The sequence below is a fragment of the Microtus ochrogaster genome, linkage group LG4 (assembly GCF_000317375.1).
Source record: "Microtus ochrogaster isolate Prairie Vole_2 linkage group LG4, MicOch1.0, whole genome shotgun sequence".
Classification (NCBI taxonomy): domain Eukaryota; kingdom Metazoa; phylum Chordata; class Mammalia; order Rodentia; family Cricetidae; genus Microtus; species Microtus ochrogaster.
The window spans coordinates 23098457-23114698 of record NC_022030.1 but is presented as its reverse complement, the minus strand read 5'-3'; the positions used below and the strand labels follow the sequence as shown (position 1 = coordinate 23114698).

The following is a 16242-nucleotide window of genomic DNA, read 5'->3' as shown; positions in this document are numbered from 1 at the left end:
TGGGGCATGGCCCTGTGGGCAAAGCACTTGCTGCACAAGAGCGGGAGTGGAGTCTGCATCCCCAGTACCCACATAAATGCTGGGTGGGTGTGGCCTGTAATCCTAGCAAGCTGCAGGGACAGGCTGGAACCAGGGAGCTCTGGGTTCAAATGAGAGACCAGGTCTTCATTTATACACGGCAGAGTGATTAAGAAAGACACCTGCTGTCAGGTCAACCTTTGGCCTCTACATGTATATGCACGCCACATAAACACACATTCACACTGGGCAGTGGTGGCGCACGCCTTTAATCCCAGGATTTGGGAGGCAGAGGCAGGGGGATCTCTGTGAGTTTGAGGCCAACCATGTCTACAGAGTGAGTTCCAAGACAGCCAGGACTGTTACACAGAGAAACTCTGTCTTGAAAAACCAACCAACCAACCAAACAAACAAACAAACAAACAAAAAGCGCATTTCAATGAACTGGACTGGACATGTTAGAAGAAAACGCTCTGGAGCAGGGTACAGGAGCTGCTAGTTCTACAGTGGTAAAGATGGGTATGTATGGAGGCAGAAAGTGAAATCCAACCATATACAGATGGCTCCAAATACAAAGGAAGTGGCCGTCTGACACCTCAGAGGCTGAGGCAGTCACGGTAGGCCTTTCCTTCAATATGGTATTTGTGTTGACCTGTGGACGAAGAGCTGGACTTTGTTTCCAGACGAGCAAGGCTGCAAGCCTGCTTCCACGTGCACACTGCCTTTGTCCCTTCCCATGAGTGAGTCTGCTTTCTCCTGAGAAATGAGCTACCAGTGGTGTCCCTGAACTGCAGGTGCACGAAGCAGGGTGCCGAGCCCCTGCTTCGGCTAAGACAGAATGGGTGTGGGGAGGTGGTGCACTGTTGCCCCCTGCTTTAGTCTCAGGCTGGGTGGACACAGCCCATTGGCTTTGTGAGTCTGTGCAGTGTTACTGCTCCATGCAGACTCTGACGGGGTTGGTGGTTGGTCCCAAGTACATGACGGTTCATGATGGAGAGCTGCTGCCCTGTCTTTGGGAAAAGAGCGGTGTTGGCCTGGGTGCAGTGACATGGCTGACCACAAAGTCTTGGGCACAGTTAGGCCTGGATTTAAACCTCCCCACGCAATGCCTCACACAGCACCAACACTTCCGGGTGCAGGAGTCACCGTCGTACTTCAGGCAGGGACACTGACGTTCAGAGAGCCTAAATAACCTGCCCATAGTATGTATGGGATGGACGCATGCTTCCTTCTGTGCTCTCGAGATGATCATTGTCAGGATAAGGGCATAATAAGCAGGTAACCCAGCTATGGATGGAGCCCTGTGCTAAGTCCTGTAAGTTCATAGCCTCATTTTGTTCTCATGACCTTGGATCCCAGCTCTGTTATTGTTATCATTAAATTTTTAGAGACAGGGTCTCATGTAGCCCAGGCTGGTCTCCAATTTGCTGTGTAGTTGAGGATGACTCTGACTTCCTGATTCTCTTGCCTCTACCTCCTGAGTGCTAGGATTACAGCCTGGGCTCCCGTTATTATCCCATCCATGGATAGGACCAAGGGCCTGAAAGAATTCACATGGTAAAAAAGTGGTGGAGCTAAGACTTGGTCACACCCAGCGTAAGGCAGTCAGGCAGTAACAACATGCCCTCACAGTCCAGGGGGTCAGGCTGCTCGCCACTTGGCTTACCTGTGGAATCCGCCCCCACCTCCCATGCCCATTTGCCACGACCTGAGAGTCTGAAACGATTATATTCTGTGATTCTCTGGCAGGATCTTAAGAGCGGCCACACCCACCCTGGAGCCTCTTCAGGAATGAAACAGAAAGGATTTGGGGTGAGGACTTCATCTGGATCCTACGCCCTTCACTGTTTGCCACCTCCACCATGTGCCACCCGCCAGGATTGCCACCACTGTCTCTTCTAGGGCTACCTGCCTTCCGCGTCCTCCCTATGGGAATGTGTGACACTCCAGAACTCTGTGGTTTCAGCTCATGCAGACAAGCAGAGTCTCCCACAGGCCCCACTCCATCTCCTGTGCCCTCAGTTTCTCCACTTGCCTGTCTTATCTGTAGAAGCTACACAATGCTGTTCTTCAAATACTCAGGAGTGTTTCTACCCCAGGGCCTCTGAGTTGTCCCTCTGCCCACAGATCCCTGTTGGGCACTCTCTCAAGCCCTTGACTCCTAGGAAAACAAACTGTTTTTCCCTTTGCTGGCTGTGGCTCCCTGAGCAGATCCTGACACAGGCAGGGCGGGCCCCAGCAGACCCCCGGATTACCTTTGAGGGCTGTGCCCGAGATGGATCCCCAGACAGATCGGGTGACTGCTGGCACAGCCTGGGAGGCAAAGCCACGTGCTTCCTGCCTGCTGGGAACGCCCAGCTGCGTCAGCTCCACGTGGAGCCGAGTCTCTGAGCCCCTAGCTCTCACTGACAAATTGCTTAGGAATCCAAAAGATTTTGGCATATGCACTGCTCTGGGACCAGGTAGTCATGCGTCTGGGCTTGCTGGGCCATTCAGGTGCCTGTGACAGGCGCCAGCACTCGGCAGGGGCTTGGCAGTTGGGCTCCCATGACGAGTGTCTGGGGTGGGATAAGGTAATGTTTGTGAAGTTGCTGAGGTTCTGGACCTGCACAAGTAGCTACAGGTGGTGTGGGCCAGGGAAGTAGGTGGGGCCTCTCTGGGTGTGGCCAGGCCCAGCTCTTCCGGACAGCTTTCAAATTCTGTCCTCTATTTTCCCTTCCCTTAAACAGCCTGCTTCTCTCAGAAGACTGGGGGGCCCTTCCTTTAAAATTAAAGACTGAGTCTCACTGTGTAGCTCAGGTTGGCCTCCAGCTCACGATCCTCTTATCTCTGCCTCTGAGTACTGGGATTACAGGCCTGCTGCCAGAGTGATATTAAAACAAAAACAAAATATCTATCTACTATCCACCCCCCCACCTATCACATTATGGGCCCAGTCATCTTCTATGGCTCCCATGCCCCCCAGGATCAAATCTTAGTAGCCGATCACAGTACTGAATCTGCTAGAACAGGGCTTCTGCCCCTGTGCCAATCTGACCTCCTGCCATGCTTTCTTTGGCTATCTGTCCTACCCTCTTTGGTCACCTGATATTCTCAGAGTACTGCAAAACAGGCCAGTTAGGTCCTGACATTTGCTGTCTGGCTGCCAGGACCCTTGTTTCTATGACAAATCAAGACACTGCCTGCCTCTTCGTTTCTCTCCTCAGCCTTGGTCGCCATCTGTCTATCACTTGGTTGTTGTCTGTCCATCTGTTTCCTCTCTGCAGTAGAATGTCAGCCCCACAAAGGGGGACTGGACTCTGTTCCCTAGAGCACCAAGGCATCTAGAACAATGTCTAAGAGAGCTGGGCCTGGCTGGTTGGAGGAACGGGCTTCTCCAGCTGCTCCCACTCCATCCAGAATAGCCACGGCTCCTGGCTTACTGTGACTAGCAGCAGCTCACCTCCCAAACATCTGTTCCAAGCCCGCACCCTCGCCACGTTAGCCTCACCCTCCCAGGAACGCCACCTCCTGTCTTGCCCCAAAACCTCCTTTTCAAAGGCCAGATCTGGGGCCAGGGAGCCAGTTCAGCAGATAAGGGCACTTGCCACACAAGCCTGGTGACCTGAATTGGATTCCTTCAACCCATGTAAAGGTGGAAAGAAAAAATTGACTTCATAAAGCTACTCTCTGACACCTTCTCACGCACCATGGCTTGTGTGGTACATCGTATACACAAACACAGTTAGAAGAAGGAGCATAGATCTGCCTGGTCTCCTCTCCTAAAACCTTTCCTGGATGTCCTTGGCCTTTAGGATCAAACCCACACTGGCAAAGGACGACAGGTTTGCATTGCTACACCTGGCTGAATACGTTCCTTTATATCATCTCGGTCCTAACGTGGTGTGGTGGCAACTTAGTGGTACTTCCAGCACCTCAGAGGCAGAGGCAGGAGGATTACCACAAGTGTGAGGTTAACCTGGGCTACAGAGTAAGGTCCAGTTTCAAAAAGAGATACACCCTTACCCCCAACCTCCACAGAGGAGAGAGCAAGCAGGCCATCTTATCTCTGGTCCAGGGCAGTGTCCGTACGACCAGGGTGGGCTGGCAGCGCTGCTGCTTCCTAAGGAAACATATATCCATTTAAGAGAAAACCTCTCCTTCCTCTTTCCACCCAGATCACCTTAAGCACCCCATTTTGGGAAATGCTGTTCCACACTAAAACCCGTTGCCTAGGAGAAAACTTCAGGAAGCAGCGTTAATGAGTAGATGAGAATGATTTGCAATGAGCATCAATTGTCTATATGCAAATTAAAGCTCCCAGCCACCAGGGCCCACTTGTATAGTGGGGCTCCCCTCCTCTCACTCCCTCCAATTCTCTCAGATGCGGGGTAATTTGTTCCCACCCCACTGCCTCACCCGCCATCCACGCCTGGCATTGCTACTGCCTTTATATCATGGATCTCAAAACCCTACAAAATTTCGTTCAGTGCTAAGTGTTGAACCTTACTCAACAGTGAGGCAAACACTCAGCTACATCTCCAGCCCACTTTTAACTGGTGTTTGCTCTGAAACAGAGTCTAACTAAGCTGCCCCGGCTGGCTTTGAACTTGTGATCATTCTGCCTCAGTCTCCTAGGTGGTTGAGGTTACAGACCTGTTCTACCAGGTCCAGCTCCCACCAATGTGCCACAACAGGGACCACAACAGGCTGAAAATGCCCTGCTGTGTTCTCTTGGTCCCACATCCCTGCACTGGGCAGTAGGCACAGCTCTCCCTTGTTCTGAGTGATGGCTGGACTGTCATTCGTGGTGAGGAACAGGCCGGAGTTACATAGGCCAGCACAGATCTCTAAGACACAGATGCTGAATGAATGAATGAATGAATGAATGAGTGAAGTAAAGCAGTCAGTGTGGATGGAAGTTAAGAACTACTTGTTTAGGAAGGTGGCCCAAGATAGCTCCTTCACTGTCTTTTTCTTTGTCTCCATGGCAACCCTCCTGGGCTCCCTCAGATCAGAGCAGCAGAGAACTCAAACACCCCGACCTGCTGGTTTTCTATTCTCTTTCTCGATTCTCCTGTTTTTTCTTGTAGTTCTGGGATTTGAACCCAGGGCCTCACAATCACTAGGCAAGCACTGTACATCCCCAGTCTAACCATGGGGATTTTCAAATTTGTTGGAGCCCTTTGGAGGAGTCAGGAAATCCTTCTGGCAAGGACGAAGCTATGTTCAACAGTTCATGACTGGAGCAGACCAAAGTGTGCTGCTGACCAGAGGCTCTGTGTGGAGCCCAGCACTTTCCATGCAGAAACATGGCTCACTCCCACAAGCCTCCCCACTTGTGCTTCTTAAAATGTGGTCCTGAGACTGCACCCAGCGACGGCTAAGACCTGGCTCGGGGGGTTAAGGGCACTGACTGCCAGAGGACCTAGGCTGGATGCCCAGAATTTACACTGCAGCTCCCAACCACCTATAACTCTAGTTCCAAGAGACCCAACGCCTTCTTCTGGCCTCCTCAGGCACCAGGCATGCATTTGGTGCACAGACATACATGCAGGCAAAATACCCCTACATGGTTAAAGGAAAAAGAAAAAGAAAAATCAGACATTTTAATCCTAGCACTAAAAGGCAAATCAGGTGGATCACTGTTGAGTTTGAAGTTTATAGGGACTTCCAGGTCAATCAGAGCTACATAGTGAGACCCTGTCTTAAAATAAATAAATGAATAAATTAAAAAAGAAAACAAAGGCATGAGATTACACAGTGAATTACAGAGTCCACGGACTCACGGGCACAGGTGCCAAGAAGCCTTTTATCCCAGGAAGGCCCTGAGTTCGGATGAGGGTTCTGGGCTCAGGCCACAGGGAAGGGAAGCTGTGGGCTCTAGTAAGCATGCCAGAGGGCACCTGGAAGGGTCCAAGCTGTGGCTTCTACAGAACACTCTGCCTCCCTTTCCCTGGCAGACCCTTTGCTGCCGCCCCAGGTGCACCAACTGTGTGGGTTCAGACCGCGGGCTGAGGTCGCAATGCTCTCCCACCTGCCTCCCTACTCGAGCTTCGCAAAGTGTGGTCCCGAGACTGCACCCACTGACAGCAAAGAGCTTTAAAAAATGCATATGCTTGCACCCCATCCAACCCACCGAGGCAGAACTCAGGTTTTGGAGTGGGACATGAATTTGAGTTGATCAGGGTGGGGTCTGGGGACTACTGTCAAAGCCAGAGGCTAGAAGGCCAACATGTGCCTCAGTGTGGCAGTCACATGACACCACCAGCTGTGGACGGTTCTGGGGGAGCATTTGCTTTCCCCATACAAAGGAGAGCAGAGAAGCTGCAGCTCCCCTTTGTTCTCAGACCCCATCTTGAAACCAGAGAGCCCTCCAGCACGGTAAGAACAGTAGAACAAGAAGCCAGAGGCCAGTCCTGGAGGCCTATCAAGTCACACGCTGCCTACTCGACCCTCTCTGGACTCTGTCAGGAGACTGTTTTGTTTTTTTGGTTTTTTTTTTGGTTTTTTTCAGGACAGGGTTTCTCTGTGGTTTTGGAGCCTGTCCTGGATCTAGCTCTGTAGACCAGGCTGGTCTCAAACTCACAGAGATCAGCCTGCCTCTGCCTCCCGAGTGCTGGGATTAAAGGCGTGCGCCACCACCGCCCGGCTAGGAGACTGTTATATTCTTATTTTTTTTTTTTTTTGAGCCACAGACAAACAGACTTGTGACAGAAAGATCTGAATGAAACCATGAAATCCTCACAGAGTTAAAAATCATTGTCATAGATAGCAGAGAGGGGAGAAGACAGAGGTCAGAGAGAACCAGTGACAGAGGAAGACAGAGACACAGTTGGGCTTCTCTCCCCGTCTGGAGGCTGAGGGGTATGCTGCGTGTGCCCTCCATCCCAACTCTTCAAGCGATACAATTATCAGCACGCATGTTTTGGGGAAAGAGCATCATTAAGGGTTGTGGGTCAGTGAGAGGTGGTGGTCAGGGTCTCCTGGAAGACCTGAAGCTGGCATGGGGTCTCACCTGGGTTGCCTTGGTGGGTCTCGGCTGCCCCCGACCAGGCCTGGAGGGGTACTGGAGCCTGAGGAGTACAGCTTCGGCCGGTAGCCCTTGTTCTGGCCAGCTACCACAGGTGCAGGAGAGACTTCCCGCCGTCGGTCTGCAGGGTGGGGTCTTCCGGCTGCCTCCCGGCCCCCGCCACAAAGGCCAGGAGGCTTGTGTGGCTTGGCTGGCCTGGGTGCCCTGGCCAAGGACATACAACTGGGGCTGGAGGTGCAGAGTGTGGTGTCGATGCCGCTGTCACTGGAGCCGCCCTTGGAGAAGGGGTCCTGCTCTGCCTCCAGGGGGTCCAGAGGGTCGAACCAGCGTTCATCACTGTGGCTGCTGGAGGCATTGCTGGAGAGGGTATTGCTGCTGGAATGGCTTGAGTACTGAGGTTCACCCTGGAAGGCAAGGCAGCTGTGTCACCTCGACTCTAGGGGTGGGAGCCTCTGCCCACACTGGCACCCCAAAGCCAGGCATGTCCACATCATGGCTCCTCCCCTATTGGTAGAGTTACCCTAGACAAGTGATTTACTTTCTCCCTGCCTCAGCTTATACAATTGTAAAATAGGCATGGGACAAAAAGTCCGGCTCATTTGGTGCTCAGATCAATACATCCCAAACCAAATGCTTCTTAAACTGAGGTCTGGGGTCCCCTCCTAGTCCCACCCCCCTCCTTCCTCCATCTTCTCAGTGCCTGCCCTGCAAATCTGCTGCCATGCATTGCAGACACATGCTGGAACTGTCAACGATGGCATCCTCCCCGTTCTCCCTGGGTCCTGGCTGCCCTCCCCTCCCACAGGGCCACCACAGCATCCTCCTCTCCATCTCCCCATCTCATCCCCTCCCACAGGGCCACCACAGCATCCTCCTCTCCATCTCCCCATCTCATTTGTTCCCAGCCTGTGCCCAGAGGAAAGCTGGGAGCTACTGTCCCTCCATCCCTGTTTGAAACTCTCCTGTGGCAATTTCAGGAGATAGGTTAGAGTCCTTACCACGGTACTCATGTTCTGTGTCTAACGTCATCTCCCTGTCTCTCTAGACCATGCCTTGCTGTTCCCTGTGCCAGGCACAAGCCTCAGGGCCTTCACACTTGCAGCTCCCAGGCTGTGACTCTTCTCTCAGCTCTTTTTATGGCTCTTTCCTAACTTCCTTCAAAGTCACCTCCTGTGCTGGATAGCTTTATGTCAACTCGACACAAGCTCGTCATCTGAGAGGAGGGAGCCTCAACTGAGAAAATGCCTCCATAAGATCAGGCTGTAGGCAGGACTGTAGGACAGCTTCTTCATTAGTGACTGATGGGGGAGACACCACCACAGATACTGTGGGTGGTGCCATTCCTGAGCTGGTGGTCCTGGGTTCAGAAAACAGGTGTAACAAATCATGGGAGGCAAGCCAGTGAGCATCGTCTTCATGGTCTCTGCATCAACAGTGGTGACCCTGACTAAGACACACGCCCAGGGCTCTGCTGACGGTATTACCTAAGGCAGCAGTGCCCATCAAGCAGTCTGCAACCGCGCTTTCTTAGCAAGTTATAAACGGTTCTGTCCATTCACTGACTGCTGCCCCTGGGACGTCAGCTTCTTGAGGACAGTGGCTCCTCTGTCTTTACCACTATGCTCCCAATCCTCAGCATGTGGAACGAGGTTGCTAAGAACAACTAGGTATACAGTTTCTTGCTTTCTTGGCAGAGATGAAGCCCTAGCCATTGCAATGTAGGTAGAAGTGACTCATTCCATCTCTGGCCTGGGCTTAAAAACCTCTCTTGAACCTCTCTTCCTCCTACCCTAGTACTGCAATAATGCAGATCCCAGAGGGGACCCAGCAGAGGGTTTGGAGGCCCGGAGGGTCAGCATGTAACAGAGGGGAGCCTGAGTCCCTGATTCACCCTGTGCCACACTGCCCATTGAAGACCCGAACTGCATCCTTCTGGGGAAAGACCGACCTCCTAAGGTCACTGAAATCCAGGGTGGACGTAGAAACAAAGAGGAAGGAAAGGATCTGTCGAGTTACTCAGCTGAGGATCAGAGCCAGGATTTAGCTCCCTGTAGAGGGGAATATGCCTAAGGCTGAGGATGTGCCCACCAGAGGCCACACCCAGGGAAAGCCGCCCAGCCCTCATCAGCCATGCATCCAGGAAAGATGCCAGGTGGTAGCCAGTCACTACAGGCCTCACTCCCTGGATGAGGCAGGGTAGGGTCGGGCAGGGCGAGGCACAGACTCACTTTGGAATGCCTATTGGGAGAATCTTTGCCAGCTGCGTCCTGCCTGGAGGGATGCTTGCTGCCACTGCTTCCAGCCATGGCTGAGAGCCGGGCCTGGGCCGGCACGTGCCACAGAGGCTCTGCAGGAGAAGAAGAGAGACACTGGTGGTTAGGGGTGATACAGGCCAGGACCTGAAGGATCTACCCTACACCCTGGTTTCATGGCTCTACCTGACTAACCTGTCTGCTCTGCAGGCTCTTCCAATGCATGTTTTGGGCTACAGCAGCGCTCAGCAGCAGGGGACATCTACTGAGCACATGTTCAGTGCCAGGAAGCACCCTGAGAGCCTTCCGTCATCGTCCCCCGAGGAGGGTGGGCACACTTACCACATATGGCCAGCTGGAGCATCTCTGTGTACATGACATGTTCATTTCCTTCCCGTCATTCTAGGAGATTCTTTAACCTCATTGATGGAGTGGGAGGCTTTTAATTTTTTTAAAACTTTTATTTATTTCACCTCTCTGTGTGTGAGTGTGGGTGCTTGAGTGGTATGATAAATGTGTGGAGGTCAAGGACAGCTTTTGGGAATTGGTTCTCTCCTTCCACGTGACTGAGGTGGGAGTCTCTTGTTCTTTCTTTTGCATCATTCCAAGCTAGCTGGCCTAAGCTTCCAGACGATTCTCCTGTCACTGTCTTCCATCTTGCTGTACAAATGCTAAGATTACAGGTGCACACCACCACCACTGGTTTATAGATGTTCACCACATCTGGATTACAGTTGCACACTACCACATCTGGATTGGAGATGCACGCTATCACATCTGTATCGCTGATACCCACATATGGATTACAGATGTGCACCACCAAATCTGGATCACAGATAGATAGGCACCACCACATCTGGATTACAGAGAGATGCGCATCACCACATATGGATTGCAGATGCACGCCACATCTGGATTGCAGATATGCATATCTGGATTACAGATGCACAACCCCGCATCTGGCCTTCTGTGTGGGTTCTAGGGATCTATTGGATGTTATCAGGTTTGTGTGATAACTGTTTTCATTTATCAAGTCAAGTCTGTAGCCTTGCATTCATTTATTAAAAATTTTATTACTTCTTTTATTTGTGTGTATGCACATGTCCCTGGGGACTGGATTAACTATACGGCCCAAGCTGGCCCAGGCCTCACTTTGATCCGATTCTTTCAGTCTCCCCAGCATTGGGGCTGTAAACATGCACCTCCATGCCTGGCTGCACACATCAGTTTGCTGGACAGCCCTACAACTCCTCAAGTGGGTACTGGAACTACCTTGAATAGCAGGGTACTATCAAGGCTCAGAGAGGCTAGGGAACTGGCTCAAGATCACGCAGTCAGAAATGGTCAGACAGGAAGTGGAGGTCAGAGTCTATGCTGCCCAGTCCTCCACCTTTCTGGAGTTCCCCGCCTGTCAGCAACTGGCAGTAACTGTAAGGGCTTGGAAAATATCCTAAGGACAGACCGTCCTGGGGCCTGGTAGGCATGACTCATTAGACCCTCAAGGGATGAAGTCACCACAGAGGTCCTGTGTCTGACCAGAAACTTGCAGCTGGGCTCACGGGAGCATGAGCTTCCAGCCTGAAGCTGAAGTCCCAAGGGCAGCCCAGGGCACCACAGAGCCCATGTTCCTGCTGAGGAAGATGGGACGGGTCTAGCAGACACTTTTCCAACCTGAGTGCTCTATGGTATAGCAAACACGTGTTGCATCCACACCCTGTGTGTGGTGAGTGATCCAACAGGCTTTAGCTCAAATCTCAATTATGCCACTCACCAGCAAGAACCTCTGGCAAGTGACAACCCTTCCAGGCCTCACCTGCCTCATTTCTGCAGGAGGGCAGGCATGGTGCCCGCTGCTGTGACTCAGAGGAAGGGAACGTGGGGCACCTAGTACAAGCCAGGCACACGGCAACTCCACAAAACCAGGCTGCTGACGTCATGACTGATCAGTTGCACAGGAGATGGGCAAAGCCCTGTGTCTGCCACTGCTCCGAGTCCTTGCCATTCCTTGCCACTCTTCTTGAATTCCTCCTTTTCTGGGTCTTCCACATATTCTAAACTTCTTAATGATTTCTTAGCACAGCTCTTCCCAGTATACATGCGTGTGCATGTGTGTGCGTGTCAGGGAAGGCGTTAGTCACCATATAGTAAGGTCTCAGGGAAGGAAGCAGGTACTGGGGCTCTAGGGAACAGAAGGGAAGCAGTCGGGTCTCCTGACCCCCATCTGGAGCCTATGCTGAATGCTGGAAAAGTCTCCCCACTTTGCAGTTTGCTGTGACATGGGAGCCAGGCAGCATTCCTCTCCTCTTCTGAATGGAGTGGGAAATAAAAAAGACACAAATCTGTCTTGGAAACAGATCACAGAGCCATGGGCAGCACCAGGCAGGACCAGCCCACTGCGGAGGAAGGAATGGTGCCCTCCGCCCTCCAGGCAGCAGAGAGATGCACAGTGGGGACAAGTCACCCCCTGCCTGGGGCTGAACACCCACACACTGTACTGAGTCCTCCCTGATGCTAATCCTGGGCATGTGGCTGAGGTCACCTTTCCCAGCTGCCTGGGACTCCTCTCCAACTCCCAGGAGGGTGTCTGCCTCTCCACCTCCCCTTTCTAACACTGCGTTAGCCATCTTCCTTTGGAATCCACCCGACTGCTAATCAAAGGGGTTTCAAGGGTGTTACAAGAGGTTATGTTTAAAGTATTCATCCAAGTGGTGCAGGTACACAATCCATAATCATATCTGGTGTGTGTGTGTGTGTGTGTGTGTGTGTGTGTGTGTGTGTGTGTAAAAGATGCTCAATTCCATTAGTCAGAAAAATAGAAATCAGACCCAATGGTGTGGTCACACGTGCCTGTACTCCTAGTACTTATAAGGCACAGACAAGAAGAATCAAAAATCCTAGGCCATCCTCAGCTACACAATGAATGTCAGGCTACCCTGGGCTACATAATAAGATTTCCCCAAGTAAACGAATGAATTCATGAGTTTAATAAAACTGAACTAAAAGAAAGATACAAAGAAAACCATAGCATTCTAGCCTGTGTGTCCACTCGGACGGTCCAGACAGAAAGGTTGCAGCCGTGTCACGGGTAGGAGTGGAAACGCTTCAACGTTCTGGGGTGTGGTTTGGCAGTTTCTTATGTTTGTTTATCTATTTATTTTTTTTGGTTTTTCGAGACGGGGTTTCTCTGTGGTTTTGGAGCCTGTCGTGGAACTAGCTCTTGTAGACCAGGCTGGTCTCAAACTCACAGAGATCCACCTGCCTCTGCCTCCCGAGTGCTGGGATTAAAGGCGTGCGTCACCATCGCCCGGCTGGCAGTTTCTTAAGAAGTCAAATACATGATGAAGCTATTCTATGCCTAGGAACACAGGCTCACGAAGAGATAGACGAAGATACTTCTAAGCAGCCTCGAACTGGTCCCCTCAGTATCCCTCAAGCACTGGAGTGGGTGGGGTGTATTCAGACAAAAGAATACTGAATCCAGAAATCCCACACGACATCCAGTCACATGGCTGCCTGGCACTAGCATGACATAGAGCCACAGACTTCAGAAGCCCATGAGCAAAAAAGACACGGAATGATTTCATAGTCTCCACAGCCCCATACCAGCTGAGAAGAAGGGAAGTCACCCGTGAGACCATCAGGGAGAGGCAGGGGGCACTGGGGCCCAGACGTCTTACCTGGTTTTGGGCGCTCCATGGTGCTCTCCTGGCTAGTCAGGCCACCTGAAGAGGAGTCACCGCTGGACATCCCATCGTGGATAAAGTGAGGGTCAAAAGACAGTAGCGGGTGTGGGGCGGCTGCGTACCTGCAGGGTAGAGAGGAACGTCTCAGTGTGACGGCAGCAGGTAGTCGGTGGCTTTTTAGCACTCAGGAGGCTCTGCTGTGGGCTGGGGCAATGAGCGGCTGGCGAGGCTGGGCGAGGCAGCCTGGTGTTTGCTATTAACTGAAGCTCAGCAAAGAGGCTCGCCTGGGACGCCTGCCAGGGAGGTGGTGGCAACAGGGAGTACAGGGCACAGCAGGCTTCTCAAGGAGGGAGGGGGCAGAGCCACTTGGGTGACTGCCCTGCGTATTCAGGGTTCTGCCTCTTGGCTGCAGAAAGGGGTATCTAGCCTCCCTGGGAGCTCCCCTATCTCTGAGGGGGCTAGGCAAGTCAGGCAGCATTTTGTGGTTACAGCAGACCCAGGCTGGATAGGATGGGTTTCATACCTCATTGTTGTCTTTTGCCTGGCCAGGTATAATCAATCAGTTCATAGGTCAGGGCCTCAGTTTCCCTAACTGTTAAGAGGTGATCACAACAGGTCCTTCCTTTCAGCACTTAGCTTGTGTATGACACAGGACACACAGGGAATTGAGACATTTGGCCCATAGGCCATGGCAGTATTCCTTCACTGTTGGAGGGAGAGTTTATGGTAGGCAGGGCCCATGGCTTAAAAACAAGGCAGCTTTGAACTCAAACCCCAGCCCTCAGTCAGAAAAGAGCTTTGATAGAGTTATAGCTGTTTTTGTTTTCTTAGGTGTGTGATTCATTCTTTTTTGTAAAAATAATTTATCTTTATTTTATGTGCATTGGTGTTTTGCTTGCACGTATGTCAGACTTTGGAGTTATAGACAGTTGTCAGCTGCCACGTGGGTGTTGGGAACTGAATCCGAGTCCTCTGAAGAGCAATGGGTGCTCTTAACTGCCAAGCCATTTCTCCAGCCTCATGATTCATTCCTTAAAAAAAAATATATATATATATTTTTTAATTGCTGGTGGTGGTGGTACACGTCTTTAATCCTAGCACTCAGGAGGCAGAGGCAGGTGGATCTCTGTGAGTTCGAGGCCAGCCTGTCTTACAAAGCAAGTTCCAGGACAACCAGAGCTGTTACTCTGAGAAACCCTGTCTCAAGAACAAAACAAACAAAACACACATCATCACATCTATTTAAGCGTGTGCACATGTGCCTAGACCCATGTAGAGGTCAGAGGACCACTTGCAGGAGTCTGTACTCTCCTTCTACCATATGGGACCAGGGATTGAACTTAGATTGTCAGGACTGGCAGCAGGGGCCCTACCCACTCAGGAATCTTGCTGGCTTTGCCTTTTTGCTTGTTTCCATCTTGTTTTGAGACAATATCTCATGTAGCCCCCACTGGCCTGGAACTGGTGATGTAGCCGTCTCTCACCTTCCCTAGTGCTAGGATCATCAGTGTGTACCGCTGTGCCGGGCCGAGCTGTTCTGTGTTTGATAATCACGGCCAATGCTGGGGAGAGGAGAAATATCAGAACTGCCCCCAGATAGCAACGCACACCAGAGTCAAGGGCCAGAATTTAAGGGAGGTGGTGGTGGAGGGCTGGGCGCTCTCTCACCGTGGGGGCTGCTATAGACACCTGTTTGGGGGTTTGGATCTGGAATGGCGCTCCCAGCAAGAGCACATGCTTTAGAAGTTGACCCCAGATAGTGACTGTTGGGACGGTTATAGAAACTTAGGGAGGTGAGCTCTATCTGGAAGAAATAGGTCACTAGTGGGCTCAGACTGCCCTTGGCCACTTCCTGCTGCACTTCCTGCTTCCTGGCCTGTTGTGGTAGGAACAGCTATCTTCCTCCACATGCTCCCACAAGCACACTGAGCCAAGCAGCTATGGATCAAGCCCTGTGAAACCATAAATCAATTCTTCTTCCGTGTCCCCCTCTGTCAGAACAAGGTCCAAGAACAGAGTCCTGTGAGGGGAATTCTGAGTGCTTGTGAGAAAACTCTAAGAAACCAGGAGGAGTCTCGGGACCTGCTCCTTCAAAGACATGAACTTGTTCTGGGAACTTGTTTTCAAGCTCCTCCCAGGTGTGGCAGACAGGAGAGAGTTTCCTTCAGGTGATTTATTACAACTGGCTATTGTTGTTTATGCGCCTCTATGAAAACATGGTTTTGCTGTGTGTGACTTGTCCTTGTGACCATACTCTGTTCGTAGGAGTCTTCTCAACCTTTGGAGTAAGAACTGTCTGATGCTCCAAATAAAGCTGGCTCTTGCACAGGACTTTAGTCGGCCTCGTTCATTGGCTCCATTCTCCCAGGTCCACAGCCTCTAGAGCCTCTAGAGCTCCCATGTTGGTTTACCTCAGGCCAAGCCACGGGTGGAATGGCCTTTTCTGTCTATCTGGGGCTGGGCCAGGACAGACACATGGCACAGTTCTGGCTAAATGGGAGTTTATAATATTATTAAGACTTCAAAAGGTTACTCACCTTTAATCCCAGTACTTGGGAGGCAGAGGCGTGAGGATCTTTGTGAGTTCAAGGCCAGCCTGGTCTACAGAGTGAGTTCCAGGACAGGCTCCAAAGCTATAGAGAAAGCCTGTCTCAAAAAACCAAAAAAAAGACTTCTACAAAATCTTTGTGGCTTTCTACCCCCACCATGTCACGGGCCACCAATGAGCTGGAAGGGAAGTGACAGGAAGGATAACCGCTGGGGTGATCTGGGGTAAGGGAGGACTGGGTGTGGGGGTGTGGGGGAGATAACAGCTGCTGGGGTAATCTGAGTCCTGTGAAGTCCTCTGTTGACCAACAGGGCAACTTTGGAGTAGATGAGGAACTTTGCTATTTTGGGGGATAGGGTTTCAATGTAGCCTATGTTAGCCTTGAGATCATATGTAGCTGAGGATTAACTTGAACTTTCCTGTCTCTAACCCGAGTTGCTGGAATCACAGGCAAGTGCCCACTTTAGGCTAGCCTTTGTGCATGCTAAGCCAAGCATTCTACCAACGGAGCAACATCTCCAACTCTTTTTTCCTCTGGTGCTACAGAGTGAGTTCCAGGACAACCAGGGCTACACAGAAAAACCTTGTCTCAAAAAACCAAACCAAACCAAACCCAAAACCAAAAGAACTCCCCCCAAACAAGCAAAGAACCAAACAAAGAACAAAAAAGTATAAAGGCTCGAGCCATTTGACTGTGCTCATTCTGTTTTGCAAATGCAGCTCACCTAC

At 51.4% G+C, this 16242-nt stretch overlaps 1 protein-coding gene across 1 annotated transcript in view; it reads right to left on the bottom strand.

The window, feature by feature from the left end:
- Positions 1-16242, bottom strand: part of Sipa1l3 (signal induced proliferation associated 1 like 3) — a 206510-nt gene that overhangs the window by 24261 nt on the left and 166007 nt on the right. The window contains exons 13-15 of the mRNA XM_005361278.3: positions 12960-13087; positions 9259-9377; positions 7016-7434 (exon numbers count right to left, since the gene is read on the bottom strand). Coding sequence (XP_005361335.1) covers positions 7016-7434; positions 9259-9377; positions 12960-13087 — 666 coding nt within the window. The remainder of the gene's footprint in view (positions 1-7015; positions 7435-9258; positions 9378-12959; positions 13088-16242) is intronic.